The sequence below is a fragment of the Dryas octopetala genome, chromosome 6, assembly GCF_963921425.1.
Source record: "Dryas octopetala chromosome 6, drDryOcto1.1, whole genome shotgun sequence".
NCBI classification, from domain to species: Eukaryota; Viridiplantae; Streptophyta; class Magnoliopsida; order Rosales; family Rosaceae; genus Dryas; species Dryas octopetala.
This window is the reverse complement of record NC_141371.1, coordinates 9,120,214-9,138,896: the sequence shown is the minus strand read 5'-3', so window position 1 is coordinate 9,138,896 and position 18,683 is coordinate 9,120,214. Positions and strand designations below refer to the sequence as shown.

Sequence of the window (18,683 nt, the reverse complement as noted above, 5' to 3'; positions counted from 1 at the left end):
CATACATTTCCCGCCAAATGAGCAACACATGTCCACTTAACACAGGCCCACACACCCATCACCTCTTTCCCGCTCGTCGAACGCTCTCATGACCATTTAGTCTCCAAAAAACATTACGTTTCCCCCAAATTCGAATATAAATCTCTCACTTGTGTTCAACGAGCGAGAAATAGATGATGACTTTGTGGACCCGTGTCAGGGGTTAGGTGGACCTATGTCGCTCATTTGGCGGGAAATGAGCGACACGGGTCCACCTAACCCCTGACATGGGCCCACAAACTCTCAATCTCTCTATTATTATTAAATTGTGGGTCCGTGTCGCTCATTTGGCGGAAAATGTTTGCTGAGATAGCGCCACGTCATCAAGTAATCCCGGTCAGCAAAAGCCAAGCTGTCATTTAACTGATCTCTCAACGAATCAATGGACAAAAATTCATTTTTCAATTTAGATAATAGATCATGTGTATATTTGAAATATTTTAAAGTTCATGGATCCCGTTGAAATAGTTTATATAGTTATGTGTCTAAATTGAATTTATTCCTATAATTAATAAATAAGTTGTTTAGTAGCGAGCAGCGACTATATTTGACAAGATTTGATTTGATTTACTCCTTTACATGACTAATCAATTTAATACGAATGACAGACACAAACCCAAACACGAATTTTCTATTTTTCATGCCTCGGTGTCCGGTGGCAGTGGTCCACATAGAAAGGGCCCCAACCTTTAAAGCCCTATTTTTTCGTTTGTCCCCGTCGCTTTTGCCTCGTTTGGGCTCGTAGTTTCTGTCGTCCCCTTGTTTGGGCTTTGGGCCCATCACTAGCAGTGTTAACGTAACACAGAGGGAGTTGGAGAGTAACTACCATTTTACCCGCCGCTAAAGCTAAAGTCACCGGCAAAATGAGTCAAATGACTAGGAATCCACTTTTTTAGTTTATGTTTTTTCTTTTGGTTTTTTTTTTACGACTGAACCAAACCAATTTCCCAAGCTCTTCGTTTTGCTTCTTTGGTCGCCAACAAAAACTTTCCTCCGTCACTAGCAACAAAGAAACAGAGCTCTCTCCGCTTCGATGGCGATGACCATTGAAGGTACGGTTCTCAATTCACTTTGTTTGCTTCTTCATTTAACTCGATTTTTCGTAAATCAATTTTGGTTTTGGCTGGACGACGAAAATATGCACAATTTCTGAAATTAGCTCTTTTATTTTTCTGTTTCCCTCTGCAAAATTTGGAGAATTGGAATCGTTTGGGTTTGAGCTGAACAGTCTAGAATTGTCGTCAATTAGAGCGAAAGGTGGATGGGTATTGAATTAGGTTTCATGTAGTGGATTGTTTTTTAGTTGTAGTTGGGTATCTTTCTCTTTGGTTCTTCGATAATTTTAAAGCAAATTCCTTGAAATTGCTTTAGGAAAGACTCCATGGGAATTTTCCCATTTTTATTTGTTAGTATGATCACACTTTATGATTTCAAACACCCAAATTTATATGCTTCTCTTAATGAAGACTTTTATGATTAATAAAAAAATTTACAAATTTTATGAATGCTCACAGCATAATATATTATAAGAACTGATTAATTCGTACAATTGGATTTTAGTTGCCATTACATACTAGTGGGGCAACAATAAATGGGGAGTTTGAATTTTGTGCATTAATATATATAAATTAGGGTCTTTTTGAGCAGGGTAAATTAGGGGATTTAGTTTACAAGTTGTGAAGGGTTGCATTGTTCCTACTTGTTTAATGCTACGAGAATCAATTCCTGTGAATACATATACGTCATGTACATGTATTTTTTATTCAATCTTCGGTCATATTTTGATGACATTGAGTACTAACCTTTTTTGTTTTGGTGCATTGTTGCTACCCGTGTTGTTGATGGTTTGTGTTCTTTGCAGTGTAAGTGGGATTTTAATTATGTGATTTTAGCCCTGCTATGCAGCTTATGTAAGACACACTTCTAAAGTGACCTTCTTAATGTGCAGGCTTGCAGGACTGGCTTTTATGTTTTCAGCAAGCATCTTGCTACAGATCCTGGTATTTTTTATAGTTTGAATTGTTGTGAGCTTCTGGTGGTTTGCAATATTTTAAATTATTGATGTTCTACCATTAATATAGTTTATTGTTCCACAATGTGTGCTACCTTCATATATTGGTTGCATTTTTTTATTGTTTAAATTAAATATTGGCTATTGTTGATATAGAATATTGTTAATGTCGAAATTAAGAATGCAACCATGTGTAGTAGATGCTATATAAATATGTTTTGTGTCTTGTGCTCCAAGAGCCACTCATTTTCTTGCTTGTTGAATTGTAATTATAACCCAGTATCATGTCATACCCACTCTTCCTTGAAAATTCGCTAGACGCATCAAGAATAAGGTATATGCTCATGCATTTATCTGCATGAATCATCTTAGTGTATGAACAAATTTTGTTCAAATGTAATATACGTTTCAAATATTTGTGAATGGCTTCATCTCACTAAGTGCATTCACTATGTCATTTTTGTGGATGACATGTTAACTCCGTAATCCTTTCATTCTTTTTTCCATCCATTGTTTCTTTACACTTTTGGTTGTATATACTTCTTGGTACATGGTCATGGTTGTGCCCCATGGTGGTTTTCAATGAAATTGTTTTTCTGTTTATCTTATTAAAAAAAAAAACAGGTGCTCATCGTGTGATAAATCTTGTGAACAGTTTGAAGAAAAAACATTTCTTATATATATATGTTTGGTCGATTGAGCTTTTGAACAGTAGAGTTATTGAAGCAGTTGGCATAGTATGACTATACACATTTTCTTAATGAAACCAGTTTAGAAGAAAAATTAAGCTAGAAATTGGGATAATCTCCCGCAAGAAAGTTAGGTTCTAGTTTGAATGAGTATTCTCCTGGTTGCCTGTTCACATTGGAATTGGTAGGATTTTGTACATTTGTTCTTGGGATATTTTTAATTATGTGGAAGCTAGGGAGACAACATTTATGCATTGCTTTTAATTTCAATATTCAACTATTCTTGTGCGGATTAGATTTTTTCTTCTTTTTATTTTGTTGATATAGGTGGGCATAGTAGCTTGTTACCAAGACAAAATTCTAACCCTACTGGTCCAAGTCGCCTTCTGCATTTGAATAGGGCTTTTGTATCCCTTGCTATAACAATAATCATGCTTAGTGATACATAACCAACCAAATTGGGGGAGGGAAAGGTTTAGAAATTAACTACCAATTGGATTTCATATATCTTATATGCTTACTCATTTACTGTTTGTTATGTTTACAATTACTCTTTCCTTTTCTTTTTTTAATGTGTGGCAGGCTTGTGCATTATTCAACAATTGGTGGCCGATGTTATCTGGTGAGAGTGGCTAAGATGAGTTCTTTATTCTACTTGAGGTTTAGGCTTGCTTTGAGTATCAAATGATTTGAATTTTGATTATGCTTGTAGCTCTCATGTACGTGCTGGTACCTATGCCTTGCTTATTCTTTGGTGGTGGTTCTACTCAGATTTTGCTTTCAAGGGAGAATGATGGGTGAGTCTTTCTAAGCACTTTTACTTACCAAAAAGTTCTTCCTTAATGTGGCTCTTATATACTTGTACCTAGTCGTTGCAACAATTTTTACCCTTATAGATAGCCCATAGTTTCTTTTAATGCCAAGATACTTGTACTTCATGCACCAATTTATTTGTTAGCCCTTTTTTTGGAACTCAAAAAGCCTAGTTTTTTACGCTAACTGCCACGGTTGAATGATATTCTGAAAATCTTCATGATTGAAATGGTTTTGCCAGCTACTATAAGATTGATTTTTCTAAAATAATGCCGTATATTGTAGCTTTTTCTAAAATCAATTTTGGACATGGATTGAAGAAATCGAAAATTGCCAGCTGCGGCAAAGGCCTTGTGGTATGGTTCTAATTGGAAATATTTTTGATAGGGGCTGTTTGTTGTAGGTGTAAGGTTTCTATAATTGCTGGAAAAATAGTAGTAGAAAAATGTTGCAGACATAATCAGTTTTGCGTTTGGTAACTTTAATTGCAGTTAACTAAGTGTTTGGCAAACAAAAGTCTAAAATTGCTGTAATGCTTGAAGATGATAAAAAGGGATAGTTATTGTATAGGAAGAGAGAATGCTAGTATTTAAGGGGCTATTGGTTGTGATTTTCTTAAAAAACTGAGGGAAATATAGCCATTCTAGAAATTTCATGTCTAGCTGGAATAGAACAAGCAAAAAGGTACAAATTGAAATAACTGCTGAAAGGAAGGACAAAATTTAAGAAATTGCTTCTTTTTGAGGTCACCAAACATACCAATTTTAAGAAATTGCTTCTCTCTATAAGCGAAAGCCACATAAACGGCTTCCTTGTTTTTTTCCTCCCTTTCTTTTTAGGTGATATGTATTTGTTCTATTTGTTTGTTTATTGTTTTTTTTAATATTGCAGGTGGATAAATGCTGCTAAATTTTTGACTGGGGCATCGACGGTGGGGAGCATAGCCATTCCTATAATCCTTCGGCACGCTCATATGATTGAGACATCTGCTATGTGGATCGAATTCTTTTCGTTCTTCATATTTGTCTGTACTGTCTTTTGTTTCCACCGTGCCACCATCGAAGACGAGTGGTAATAAACGTAAAAAACTTAACTTTGTTATATACACTAGCTGGCAATTCACGGAAATCATTGGGGACAACAATGATGTAATATAACAACTGCAAGAAGTGTGATAGGCATACAAATGGAAAAGGAAATGGAGACTTTCCCCCTTTGTAAATCTCTTTTATGTACATGTACAAAGGCATTTGGATCAATTTACTCTTTTACTCGATTCGGGCTGGACATATTTTTTTTTTGGGCCAAGGGATTTAGGCAGGCCATTGAGTTCTTGTTTAATGTAGGATTGCATGTGCGTGGTAATCTAATTTTGGAAGTAACTTTTGCTGTATAATTAAGGTTACCGCTTTTGATTTTTAATACTAAGTATCACTTTTCGAGATAGTTCTTTAATTCTATTAGACATTCACTTCCACCTAAAAAATTTAAGTTGTCAAGGAATGAGTCAATAATGTATATCAAGCTAAGAACATGTGCAGTGGTTGAGATCAATGGAAAATTCAATACAAGCCTATTGACCTCATTTTTCAATTATTGACTTACAATTGTACAATTCAATATCATAAATCAATATTTATATATTTTTGTATATTTTCTTACAAATTAAAATTTATAAATTTATTTATTTTAAAAATTGTACAATTGAAATTATCTCACTAAGATCTTTAAAATGAGCTCAATATTTAATATTTTTTAATAATTTAAATTAATATACATATTTAATATAAAAAATCATTATTCATAATAATACATTAATACCCAAATATGTTCACAATGTCCAAACATCAATAAGCAAGATGGCCCAATATCAAGCACGTTCATGTGCTGATGTAGCATCAAACCTGCGAGGCCCACGCACAGGGCAGTCATTTACCACGTTCATGTCCTCCTGTCATATTTTTTCACGGTGGGTCTCTTTATTAACTCTAGATCAATTGACAATTGTCAAGTCAATTTTTTGATCTCTTAATTGTGATTTCAATTCATTGCAAACCATTTTTGTTTCATATTGCCTAGGGGTGGGCATTTACTACTGAAATACCGAAATTGAACCCGTATCATATCGTACCATGTCAATTTTATACCGAAAAATAATACCGATTACATACCGTATCATACCAATTATAAATCGGTATGGTACAGCTATGAAACTTTCAATACCGTACCGTACCGAATTATATTTAATTTAATTATTTAATATTTTTTTAATTAGGTGTTGCCATATTAGTGGCTATTTGGGCAAAGGGAAGGGAAAATAGTGTAGACTGTTTGGTGATGTTGCAGCCTGCAAGTACTAACTAAATAGTGTTTATTGTTTGTAATAACTACTAATGTGTATTTGTCTTAGTTGTTTGTAATAAGCCATAAGGTTTAAGTACTAACTACCATTGTGTATTTGTGTTGACTGCTTGTAATAACTAATTAGCCATAAGGCTTAAGTACTACTATTGTTTTTTACTGTTTGTACTTTGTAATAAGCCACAAGGCTTAACTATTTTGGCTTTGAGGACTGTCAGGTTGGGTTTTGTTTTATCTTTTGGTTGAGAAAAAATATTTCTTGTTTGTAAGTTGTAACTGAATAACTCAGTGGATACTGCATTCTATTTTATGTTGTTATTGTTTGTGATTTCTAATTCTATACAGCCAAATATTTACAATGCAATATTAGAGTTCGACAATTACTAGCAAATGATTGACAATTAATATGTAAGAATAAAAGTGCAAGGGATTGAGAGTATGTCTTTTTGGTTGTTAAATGTTGTTTTTTGACCAAAAAAAAAAAGTTTAAAATGTTGGCACATACCGAAACCATACCGAATTCATAGAACACTAGTATGGTATGATACCAGTTTAAAAAATGTCAATACTGTACCGAATAAAAATTTTGGTATGGTATCGGTATGGGGCTCATATCGTACCGTGTCCACCCCTATTATTGTCAATTGACACCCCATTTATTATCAATTGACACTCCATTGCAAATTATTTTTGTTTAAAATTGTCAATAAATGCCAACTAAATTGCCAATTGATCTTCATTGCACATGCTCCTATTTGTCATTAGAGACCAGATCAATGCATAGAAATTCAAACATATATATTGGTGTAGTCTTAGTCTTACACTACAAACCTAATGGTGCAGTACGTCTTGGTCTTACACTACAAGCCTAATGGTGCAGTACGTCTTGGTCCTACACTACAAACCAATAAAGAAGTGATTCATGACCTCTTACAACAAGGCTCTCACAATATATATTAAGTTAGCATTGTCCCTCAGCTGTAGCCTGTAGTCATCCTATTTATCCTCCACGTGGAGCCAAATAAATTCAAAGAGTGAGAAATATATAGGTGCAATGGACAACGAGGATTTTTGTTGAAAGTGAACAAAATTTGGTGACTTTAGCATAGTACTATATTGTCCAAATTGAAGCCTCTCATATTTTATTTTTTGGAAAATTTAATTAAATAACCTCTTTTCATCCAACTTAAGCTATTTTGACCCCTTTCTTAAAAGCTTACTTTTCTAACATTTTTCTTTGTTTTTAGACCAAAATACCCCTTGTGTGGAATTTCTGGTCGCTATAGTCCACCACATAGTCTACAAAAAATTCCACCAGCTCTTCCACCTTCTTCTTGCAGCTGTCAAACCCTCTTCCACCGTTTTCATGCAGTAGCCATGGAGAGCGACAACCCAAACAAGAAACTTGAGCTAATTCATTGAATCCATAACCTTATTATCTCATCTATACAATGAATCCAGATCTGGCAATGAATTTTCATTGAATTCAGATCTAGTTTTGAGGGGGGGAAGAAGGGAGAGAGGGAGAGAGCCATCTTTAAACCCGGATCTACAACATGAACACCGCTAGCCACATCAAATTGTTGAAGAAGCTTAGATATGATTGTTGTGAAATTTAAGGAGAAACTCATATCGGGAGGCTGTGAGCGACGATGAGTTTTCTGTGATGGCAGAGAGAGGGGAAGAGAGAGAGATTAGCTAAAGGAGAAGGAGAAAGAAAAAAAAAATTGAGTTTTTATATGAAATACGTTAATTATGACCATTTCAATATTTCATACAAAAAAGAATTAGAAAAGTTTAATTTTGAGAAAGAGATCAAAAAAGCTTAACATGGATTAAAATGGGTCATTTAATTAAATTTTCTTTGTTTTTTGACCAAACGCCTTTGATCATACTTTGAATTATTACCTCTGGATCTGTGATTTGGAAGTGGCATATATGCATAAGTCACGAGTGGACAGGAAAGATGGTAAGCAGATGAATTAATTATTCTCGTACGTACAGCCGAAGGAGTTAAAAAACGTCACAGAATGCAGAAGGACAAGGATCCCCTACCCATTTTCCTACCATGCTTGGTACAAGGCTAAAATCTTAGCCATTGAACTCATCTTTCTCTCCCTTCTTTTTCTCTTTCTACTCTCTCTTCAATGGCTAAGATTTTAGCCTTGTACCAAGCATGGTAGAGAAAATGGGTAGGGGATCTTTGTCCAATGCAGGGACAAGGATCCCCTACCCATTTTCCTACCATGCTTGGTACAAGGCTAAAATCTTAGCCATTGAACTCATCTTTCTCTCCCTTCTTTTTCTCTTTCTACTCTCTCTTCAATGGCTAAGATTTTAGCCTTGTACCAAGCATGGTAGAGAAAATGGGTAGGGAAAAATGTTTGAAAAAAGAGTAATTGGTAGGTACTGCCGAATCTGCCGTACTACCGAATTTGCGGCATGCGGTGGAGTACGTTGGATTTGGATGCATGCGTGCTTCTGACTTACGTCTATTCCAAATTTGCCCATTTCCAAATTCCAATTGCACGTGATTATTTCTTAGGACTATTTACTATTTAATACCCCATTCTTCTTCTTCTGTGCCCCTACCCTTCACATTGGTAATTTAGTGTATATATGCGACAAAATCATTTGCAAATTGCAAGCATTCTCAATTTCTCATACTATTCACTTGACTTTTTATTTTTATTTTTAAATTCATTCTTCTCATACTTGTTGATGCTTCTAGCTTGGGGTTGTTGGTTTAGGGTTAATGTTCTTGTGCTCAACTATATATACCTCTGGTGGTAGAAAAGGCGGCCGGTTCGCTATTTCTGATCTAGGGTTCGTCTCATCAATATGTAGATTATGGCCTTTAATTTTTTGTTGTTGGGGTATTTGTTATTTTGTGTTTAATTTATTTAATTATGTGAAATGTTTTTCAGCCCTCTGTCGTTTTTTAGTTTCGTATTAAGTAAACATAGCTACATATTTCCTATGAATGGTGGGATTTCATTGAAGAAAAAAAAAACCCACTATTATTAACAATATGATTTCACTTATCAAGTCTGGAAACAAATGAATATAAGTGCATATATCTAAGTTCTGTGATCACTGATCCAACAAGTGCATGTATAAACTAAGAGAGAACTTAATTTAATTAACGTACAATAATCAACCATATGGTGATTCCATTGATTTCCAAAAAATTTCCTCACTTTATCCAAATGTTTTTTAAAAAAATTCTAATTCTAATTTTACCCCTTAAAAAATCGAATTAATTTGCTCACTTAACAAACCATTTTGTCCCCTGAACACAAAACATAAAAAATAATTTAATAACCCAAGAAATATACATTACATATGAAAGTACATTAATAGACAAAAAGTTATATTTAGGCTCTCTCCAAATCAGTAGTACAAAGTACTCTATCTTAAAACAGTTAAACATACTCTACAAATGAATTCACATGCACTAATTTAATTTCATAATTAACTTGTAGCTAGATAGATATCATTCCCATATTTTGAGTTGAGAAAAATGAATCTTATTAATTAATTAATCCTCCTTAATGAGATTCTTCTTGCACTCCGATCCATGCACCCAGCCCCTTAAAACCAATTGAGTTTCTCATCCCAATCCCAAAATGCTAATTCATTATCAAGGGCCATTGGCGTGCTGCTTCCACCTTCTCCGGTGGGCGGTTGAGAGGGATCATCAGGGCCATGGTCATCTCCTGAGGATGAACTCCCGGGTGAGCTTATCATTGTTCTCTCTACCATCACCATGGGATGAGCTGTAGGGTTATGAGATGTTGAAGTTGAACAACCGGCCTGAAGATGATGATGATGATCTTGAGCAGCAGCTGGCCGCGCTTGAATTGTAGGCGGCCGGTTGCTTATCTCCTCCACCCCTTCAGGTCGTCTGTCGAATGCACGCAAGCATTTCGATTTCTTGTACACTCGGCATAAACTGAATTCTTGCCTTAACTGCATCTAGAAGAACATAATTCACATAATAATTATACTCAGTCTTTGTTTCATGTGCTATAATATGTAGAAACTCGATCATGAAGCTGTATGTAGGTAGAGAGATTTTCTGTTGTTATAAAGTTGGACTGACATGGACTTTTATTAAAATGAGTAGCAACTCCACATTCACATTAAGCCAGCATAACAAGCCAAATATCTAAAACATCATCTTAACTATATAGCTATTAGCTAGCTAGTTTAATTAATTTAATAAATGAAGCATGATCGATAAAAATGATCAAGCAATGCTAATTTTGAGCTAAGATATTTAACTAGCATGTATAGCTAGCAAGCTAGCTACTTTATTCCCAAATATGTGTTTTGAGGATTAGTATACGTAATTAATTAAGCTCATCGAATTGAAAGATAGCTTTTGATAGAGTGTTTAAGTAATCAATAAATGTTATATTTACCTGTGTAGGAGCAGAAGTGTTTGATGATGAAGAGGCTACAGCTTGATGATCTCCTTCAATGGCTTTATATTCATTTATCTTCCACTCAGTTTTTCTTCCTTGGGGAGCTCTCCCAGTGTAGAAAACCATGGTTCTTTTCAGGCCGATGGCTCGATTAATTCTGGAAGAGTAAACATAACTGGGAGATCCAGTAGCTTTCCAGTACCCAGTTGTTGTGAGTCGGTTCGGTCTCCCTCCTCGAGCTTCACTCTCTTGTCTAGGGATGAAGAAGAACCACTGCTCTGGATCTCCATGGCACAAATCTCCCGAATACTCTATTTAATTAAAACAAACAGAATTAGGTACATCGATCAATAAATCAATGCATAATTTCGTACTTTTAACATCAATTATTATGGTGTTAAATAATGCATTATTTGTAAATCATATGATTATGATGTGATCTAAAAATGTTGTTCATGTATCATTACTCAACTTATAACTTATAACTCGATCTCCATCATTTCATTGACTTCTTTTTGGTGGATCTCATAAAGTTACGCATATATATTCATGCATCAAGATGCATGGTTTTTATTCATGTTATAAAATGATACGAGAATATATAGTATATATTAAAAAAAAGAAAAGAATATATAGTATATACTGAACAGACCCAGTTGAAGAAATTATAAATGATGAAAAGCAATTAAACACCCGCTATATATAATGAGCTTCGATCTGTGAACTCCATGGCGTAGCTAGCAATTAAGTACAAGAAGCATATATATATATATATATATATATATATATGTGCAATTACAATAAAGAGAAGATAGAGGAGAGAAGAGAGAAGAGAGAGGAGAGAAGAGAAAAGAGCTAGATCGAGATCGAAGATAGATATATACTTGGGAGTTGCCATGGATTATGCTCATATATATCAAGGACGGGTATGACCCGGCCCATAACCCGGTTCAAGTTCTCGTTCCTCCCTTCTAGCTTGTTCTGCAAATAGAATGAAACCAGCTCCTCCTCCGTCGGATAGAATCTAAACCCAGGTGGCAAATCCTCCATTGCTGACCAGCTGATCTCTCTCTCTCTCTGTGGATCTCTCTCTGGCTACCCAATAACCTTAATTAGCTCCAAGCTAGCTAAGTTCAACTGAATTTGAGTACTTGGTTGTTATATATATTTATTAATTAATGTGCTTTTCAGGTACGTACGTAGGTAGGTAGCTTCATTATAAATAGAGAAATGAAGTTAGGCAAATGATCGAAAAAACATGTACATGAAATTAGTAGCCGAGTGAAAGGAGAAAAGGAGGACATACTTTGAGTTACTTGGAAACTTCCACACGCCTCTTTGCCAAGAAAATCCTTGTCCGCGGGACCCTGACCCTGACCTTTCTGAATATATCAGTCAAATTGTCAAATTGTTTTTTTATTTTTTTATTTTTTTATGAATTACTGTGTGTAGTAACTCCATACAGTATATTATGAATTCGCTCAACTATAGTTAATTAAGATATTATATTAGACGCGTATGCATATATTGTACTGTACTATGAGAGTCTTAAGACTCAGATCTAAAAAATTAAATGACACTTAAAAGTTAAAACAGTCCAAGTCGTTATAATTTTAACACAATATATTAAGCATAATATAGTTTAATCTCGCCTAATCTTGGATAATAAACAACTAAACAAGCTCTAAAAGCATATATATATATATGTACAACATGCCGACATAATATTACCATGATACACACAAAAATTTCTTCACTAGCTGCAAGGTTCTTATATATACTGAATTACTATATTTATTTGGTTTTGTCAACACGTACCATTCTAATTTAGTTGGTTGAATGTGATTGTAGAAGTTGCGCGTGAGAGAGAATCAACATTCCAATTCGATGGTTTATTTGTTTTTTGTTTTTTTTTTAATGTTTAAAACTATGGCTATTAGTCAAAGTTGTTTTAAAGATCCATTGATTTTAATTACTAAATTTCAATAATTTTTTAGTTTAGTACCAAAATTAAATAGCATTTTAGATTAAGTAATAGTTGAAAAGTTAAACAAATAAATAAAGTAAAAGGTATTATAATTTACAAATATTACATCACATGCCACTACAATAAAAAAATAAAAATAATTTACATCACAAATATTACATTAATTTATACTATATTGTATTTTAAAAAAAAAAAATCAATTCAGTCACAACTTAACTGTGACTGTCTTGGTAAATTGAAAGAGACAACTCACACCACTATACTATGTATTATTTTGAGTAAAAATATTGTTTTGACCTCTATTTATACTATATTCTAGTATAATTTCTCTAAAAAAAATTTAATTAAGTTACAACTTAATTGTGACTGTCTCACAACTTAGATGTGACTGTCGTTCAGTCACAACTAAATTTGAAGTTGAGTGTCGTACAGTCACAACTAAATGTGAAATTGATACTACATTAGCAAATTTTCAAGATAATATAAAAGCCTCAAGGACAATTTTGTCAAAATCTTATAAATTTTAACTAACATCCATCATATGTGGGGCAAAGGATAAAAATATCAAATGAAAAATGCTCAAATCAAAGGGTCAATATGTTTGTGACCCAATCTAAAAAACTATATTTAAATTTAGTAGTTCAATTGAAATATTATATGGTCTTCATGCTATACCAAAAAATTATTAGGATTTGGTATTTAATCCTAATTTTCTATTGTTTTAAACATCATTTTAATGTTTGGTGTACGGATACATTGACCTTTTTTTAATTTTTCAATTGACTTCATCTTCAGACCAAAAGAAGGTTTACAAAGAATTTTCTTAACACTAGTGTACATTAAACAAGCTCAGACGTCCATTTTCTATGTCATTTGCTTCATAAAATTAACTTAGAGCATTTGATCATTTTATTAATGTGTCATGAACATATATAAATTAACTTATTTATATATAGCACATTAATCACGACCATTTTCCGAAACCATAACAAAAATTTCACTATGAATTTCTTTGCTTCATTCATGCACTCGTTCATTTTGCAAAACCTTCAACAATAACTTATTAAAAATATCTCTAGTCATTCCCTAAATCGCTCCTTAATGTTAAATTTGGGAAAAATGACATAAAATACAGCTCAATTCTTTCTCTAAAATCTCCCCAAATTAAGTTGAATAGATAGGGCTCTTCAAACCTCCAATAGTCAAATTTTATATGATTTGGAAAAATTTCAACTTTAGTATTGGAAAACATTTCCCCCAATTTAACTTTTTCCCCAAATTTATCCTCATATTTGAAGAAAATATTGGGAAAGAGCTGGAGATACTATAAGAGGATACTATAATTGATATGCTAATGACCATTTGGTCTACTCTTAACACCCATGTTTTCCTTTGTGGGAGTTGATCCTGAATTCAAATTTTAGGAACAAAAATTGTTGATTAAGAAAAAATATTGTTGATTACTTTTAGTAACATTAATCATTTGCCTTAAAGACTCAAAGCAATTAATTGATTGATCCAACCCGGCCAGAAGGATTTTATTTTATTTATGAATTTTGATCAATTTTGGTACTTGAATTTTAGCTAGTGTCTAATTAGATACCCGAATTATTATTTGTCTCATTTTCATATTCAAATTTTTATTTTTTCATAATTTGGTGTATAATGTGACTTCCTTTAAGACTAACATGCTTAGGTCATGTCTTATACCTAAGGTCAATTTAGTCTATTCATGAACTTGTATTGACTAAAATGCTCATGACTTAATTAACGCCGTTTGTTAGTATTATTTAACGGAAGTCAAGTTATATATTAAAGGGAAACTTAGAGTTCAGTCCATTTTATGAGTCTTTATTAGGGTTTAGGATTTAGACTAAGACTGGTAGTGATTTAGAGTTTTTAATCAAGTCATTTTTTTTTTACGGCTTTATGTTAGGTTTTAACTTTGTAATTTTGGGCCGTCCAAAATTCTAAAGTTAAAACCTAGCATGTAACCTCTACAAAGCCCACTCTACACCTTAGGAGGGGAAATACCCTTCAAATCGAGGGATGACTTTATTATGAATTAAAAGAATTTTCTTATAAATTAAAAGAACTTTATTATGAATTAAATAAATTAAGAACTTTATTATAAATTAAAAAGAATTTCTTATAAATTTTAAAACACTATCGGTCTATATCTAAAAACTATTTTTCTAAAGAATCAAAACCTAATTATCTCTATACTAAATTAAGATAAAATAAAAATTTAAGTAAGAAATTTGGATAAATTTTAGTTTGGACTTTGGACACCTAATAAGACAAAGCACAAAATTCAAATACCAACATTCAAAAAAGGCTTATTTACATCATTGCCCCCTGTAAGATACACTTTTTTTCACTTTGTCCCCTGAAACTTAAATCCTCTCAGTTTGCCACCTGAACTTCACAAAGTTATTGCAAAAGACCCTATGCCGTCAACTTTGTCAATTTTTCCGTTAAAATAGCTGACGTGACACCTATATGGCATGAGTGAGACCCTTTTTTAGTTATGTAAAATCCATGTGGACAAAAAAAATAATTTTTAAACTAAAAATAATAAGATCCATGTCAATTTTTTATAATTTTGCTTGTCTACATGGATCTTACATAACTAAAAAAAGGTCTCACTCATGCCATATAGGTGCCATGTCAGCTATTTTAACGGAAAAATTGACAGAGTTAACGGCATAGGGTATTTTGCAACAACTTCGAAGAAACACCATGAAAGTGCCCATTATTTGTAAACGCGCGTATGAATAGAAACAAACGCGCGACGCGACTGTTAAAATTGATCTTTGTCGTCTACTCTATGCAAAATGACAAAAGAAGAATTGAGTTAGGGTTGCTTTCCCACACTGTAGCGACATATCACGGCCAAGAAGACGAGTTTTTAAATTTTTAATAATGATTCACGTCCTGCTCTTCCTCATGTGAATTGTCTGAATAGTTTTCATCATTTTGCAATCAAGCAATGATTGCATTTACATATATTTATACAGGATAGGTAAAAGACTAATATGCCCTTCAACAAAGATAACAAATCCTAATATGTTTTACACATTATTGGGAGAAAGATTTCATATTAAAAAAATATAACTTTACTTAGTGGTTTATAAAGAGTTAAACATCTTCATGCATTGCCAATTCATTTTGAATTGGATGCTCCAATTTTTTTTCATGTTATCAAAGCATGTTATACACAGGTTAAAACTCAACGACCATACATATTCTTATGTCATTCAATATAAGTTATTTATGAGCAGGTGTGTCCCAACTGATTTTAGATTGGATCTCACTGGCTTGGGCCAGCCACTTGGGTACAAGGTAATTGACATGACTTAAATATATATATATGAGTATTCTACTATAAGTGCTTATATTCTCACCCCTAAGTCCTAGCTATTTTCTCACCCACCTTATTTTTACACCCCCTATTAAATTTGAAAAAAATATATATAAAAACACTCTTCCTACCTTCCATTATTCCTATACCCTTTGAGATACCAACTCAAACACTCACCTACTAAACACTCTTTTTATCCTTTAAGATACCAACTCAAACACTCACCTACCTTTCATAAATTCTAATTCTACTATGTCACCAAAACTTAAAATCGATTATACTTTTTGGTTGATGCTCATACATCTATTAAAATGTATGATTATTCTATACCATAACCTCTTTTTATTTATTTATTTATAGTTTTAGATTAATAATTCATTATATTTTAATGTTTCTTTTGATTTAGGAATTGAATATTAATTTTAGAGATTTCAGTTGGAATTTAGGAATAAATTATAGGATGAGTATAAGATTTTTTTCTTCTATTTGGAAAAAGATGGGTGTGTGGAATGATATTTAAAGGAAGGTGGGAAGATGTTTAGTAGGTGGGTGTTTGAGTTGATGTATCAAAAGGTATTATAGGAATAATGAGATGTGAGAAGTGTTTTTATATTTTTTTTCAAATTTAATGATGTGTGAAAATAAGGTGGGTGAAGAAATATGATAGGGTGTAGAAATATAAGCACTCTTCTACTATTTGAGGTCACATTTGCCTGTTTTAATTTAAGCGGCATGAATGAGCTGTAAAGATAATAAAAATTCTAGGTTTAAATGCATGATTGAGTTTTGCCGTCTAATTAAAATTCGAAAGTTAAAAGACTTAAAATCTTAGTTATAAATAGTAATTTTACATCTTAAAATAAGCAATTATATGTGTCTGAAATCAGAAAATGAGGAAAATGTTATCAATCAAAGCAATGGGACTTTTGACAAACGTAAGGTCCAATTAGTTTTGAACCTTTCTACACCTACTGCTAATTGATTTTGGTTGACCATTTCAACTAATTAATCTGCATCCCCGCCTCATGGATGGATCATTTGTCTTTGAGAATATATAGTGCAAGCTATGGTTGCTATATATGTACACGTCTTCATGTGTTTAAAGAAGCTTAAAACTAATCCCAAAAAATTATTTGGTTTTGTGTTCTCTTTAATTTCTTTCTTGGTCATGTATGTCCCTCCTTATATTTGATAATGACGCTACGCGATGGTAGTGGTACCTAGTATTTTCTGATAACATTGAAGGAATTATTGTGGTTTTAATTAATAATTATCCATATCTGTCATTCTCTATAAAGATCTGTCATTTCAAATGAACTTTATAGTAATTATGTAATTAAGCACCACGTACATCGATTGTATCTGAAACCCATATTTTACACCACGCGCGAGGACTATTGAGAGACCAATAGTACTACTAATTAATATTAGATGATATATATAGCATGTGTTAGGCACATGATTAAATTCAAATTCAAAAGACTAGCTAGTCATCGGTTGAATAGCTAGGTTAATTGCTTACCTTAATTTCTTTTGTTTTTTTCGAGGGTCGCTTACCGAGTATGACTTCGCTAAATTTCGTGGAATGTTTCCCGGAATTCCTTTTAAATGTTTAGGGTACTTTCTTAGAAATTGTTTTACTCCCAAAAGTACATTGAACATGTCTATTGCATTATGGATTGTGCTCCCTCACACTGGACAAACATAATATATTATAAATAAAAAACTTACAAACAACTTATCCAAAAAAGATACAAGCAGAAGAATTTTTTTATATTTAAGTGTAACATTACTTGATATGTTAATGTGATATTATTAATAATTATAAAATATGTACAAATTTTAAAGATTATTTAGGATTCATGATTTTAAATATTAATAATTATACACTTACATATTATAAATTAAATTAATAACACTACGTCTTCATCATTACAATAATATTATAATCACATAAAAAATTTATTAATAAGTTATTTCCAATGACAAAAAATGCAAGGTTAATTTTTAAATGAAAATATACCTAAAAAGAGAATTAAGCTAAAGGACATTATATTTATTTGTGTGTGTCTGTCAATGTAAAAAACATTATCGAGAGCTTGACAGATACAGATGCACCATGTATCTCTGCAACCAAAACATTGTAGATATACGCTGCATTTGCAACTTTTAAAGCATTTTGAGCTTGCATATGTAGTTTTTAGGATATTTGTGTTGAGAGTAATGTGGAGCAATATCCCACATCGGAAAACTAGAGCTTAGCATATGTGCTTATAAGTCTTGGGCCTCTCCACCCATTGCCAATTGGTTTTGGGTTTGATGCTCTAATTCTATTATGGTATTAGAGCTTGGTTATCCACGTGTAAGGCTCAACGGCCACACGTGCTCCCACGTCACCCAATACAATTTGTTCACGTGTAAGGCTCAAAATATCGCCACACGTGCGGGGGCGTGTTGAGAGTAATGTGGAGCAATATCCCACATCGGAAAACTAGAGCTTAGCATATGTGCTTATAAGTCTTAGGCTTCTCCACTCATTGCCAATTAATTTTGGGTTGGATGCTCTAATTCTATTAATTTTGAGGTTTTATATGTAGTTTTTAGGGCATTTTGAGAATATGCATATTTTTTGGAACAAATTTCCGTGCATCTGCAGTGTTTAGGTTGTAAATGCAGGCTGCATCTGCAACTGCTGAGCTCTCGGCAACTTGGCAAGATATGCCAAGCGCTGGGCGCCAATTTTGTCTTGAAAGGTAACTTTTGAGCCGGATAAATTGTGAGTTATAAGTTTCTTTTTTATTTTAGTCTTTTAGGTAAAGTACTCAAAATTTATGGTAAAGGATGAAATAATAGAGCTACTTACAAAACCAATAATAGAGCAACCCATGAAATGATGCTACGTACTCTGTAGCTAGCTTTACTGTTTTTCTTGACCTTCTTTCTGATCTTCTGCAAATGCTTTCTCTGAAAGTTGTAATACTTTTAGGCA

The 18,683-nt window shown here is 33.1% G+C and overlaps 2 protein-coding genes across 2 annotated transcripts; one reads left to right on the top strand and one right to left on the bottom strand.

The window, feature by feature from the left end:
• The first annotated feature begins 940 nt into the window (after positions 1-940).
• LOC147282112 (Vacuolar protein sorting 55 (VPS55) family protein) lies at positions 941-4,998 on the top strand. The gene is made up of 5 exons (XM_086246934.1): positions 941-1,091; positions 1,988-2,039; positions 3,322-3,361; positions 3,452-3,536; positions 4,444-4,998. The coding sequence occupies exons 2-5, from the start codon at positions 2,007-2,009 to the stop codon at positions 4,625-4,627; spliced, it is 342 nt and encodes a 113-aa protein (XP_086103060.1). The 5' UTR covers positions 941-1,091; positions 1,988-2,006; the 3' UTR covers positions 4,628-4,998.
• A 4,415-nt stretch (positions 4,999-9,413) lies between these two features.
• On the bottom strand, positions 9,414-11,526 carry LOC147282111 (NAC domain-containing protein 90-like). The gene is made up of 3 exons (XM_086247776.1): positions 11,228-11,526; positions 10,341-10,654; positions 9,414-9,891 (listed from the first exon to the last, which is right to left on the bottom strand). The coding sequence occupies exons 1-3, from the start codon at positions 11,391-11,393 to the stop codon at positions 9,508-9,510; spliced, it is 864 nt and encodes a 287-aa protein (XP_086103902.1). The 5' UTR covers positions 11,394-11,526; the 3' UTR covers positions 9,414-9,507.
• Positions 11,527-18,683: the final 7,157 nt, after the last annotated feature.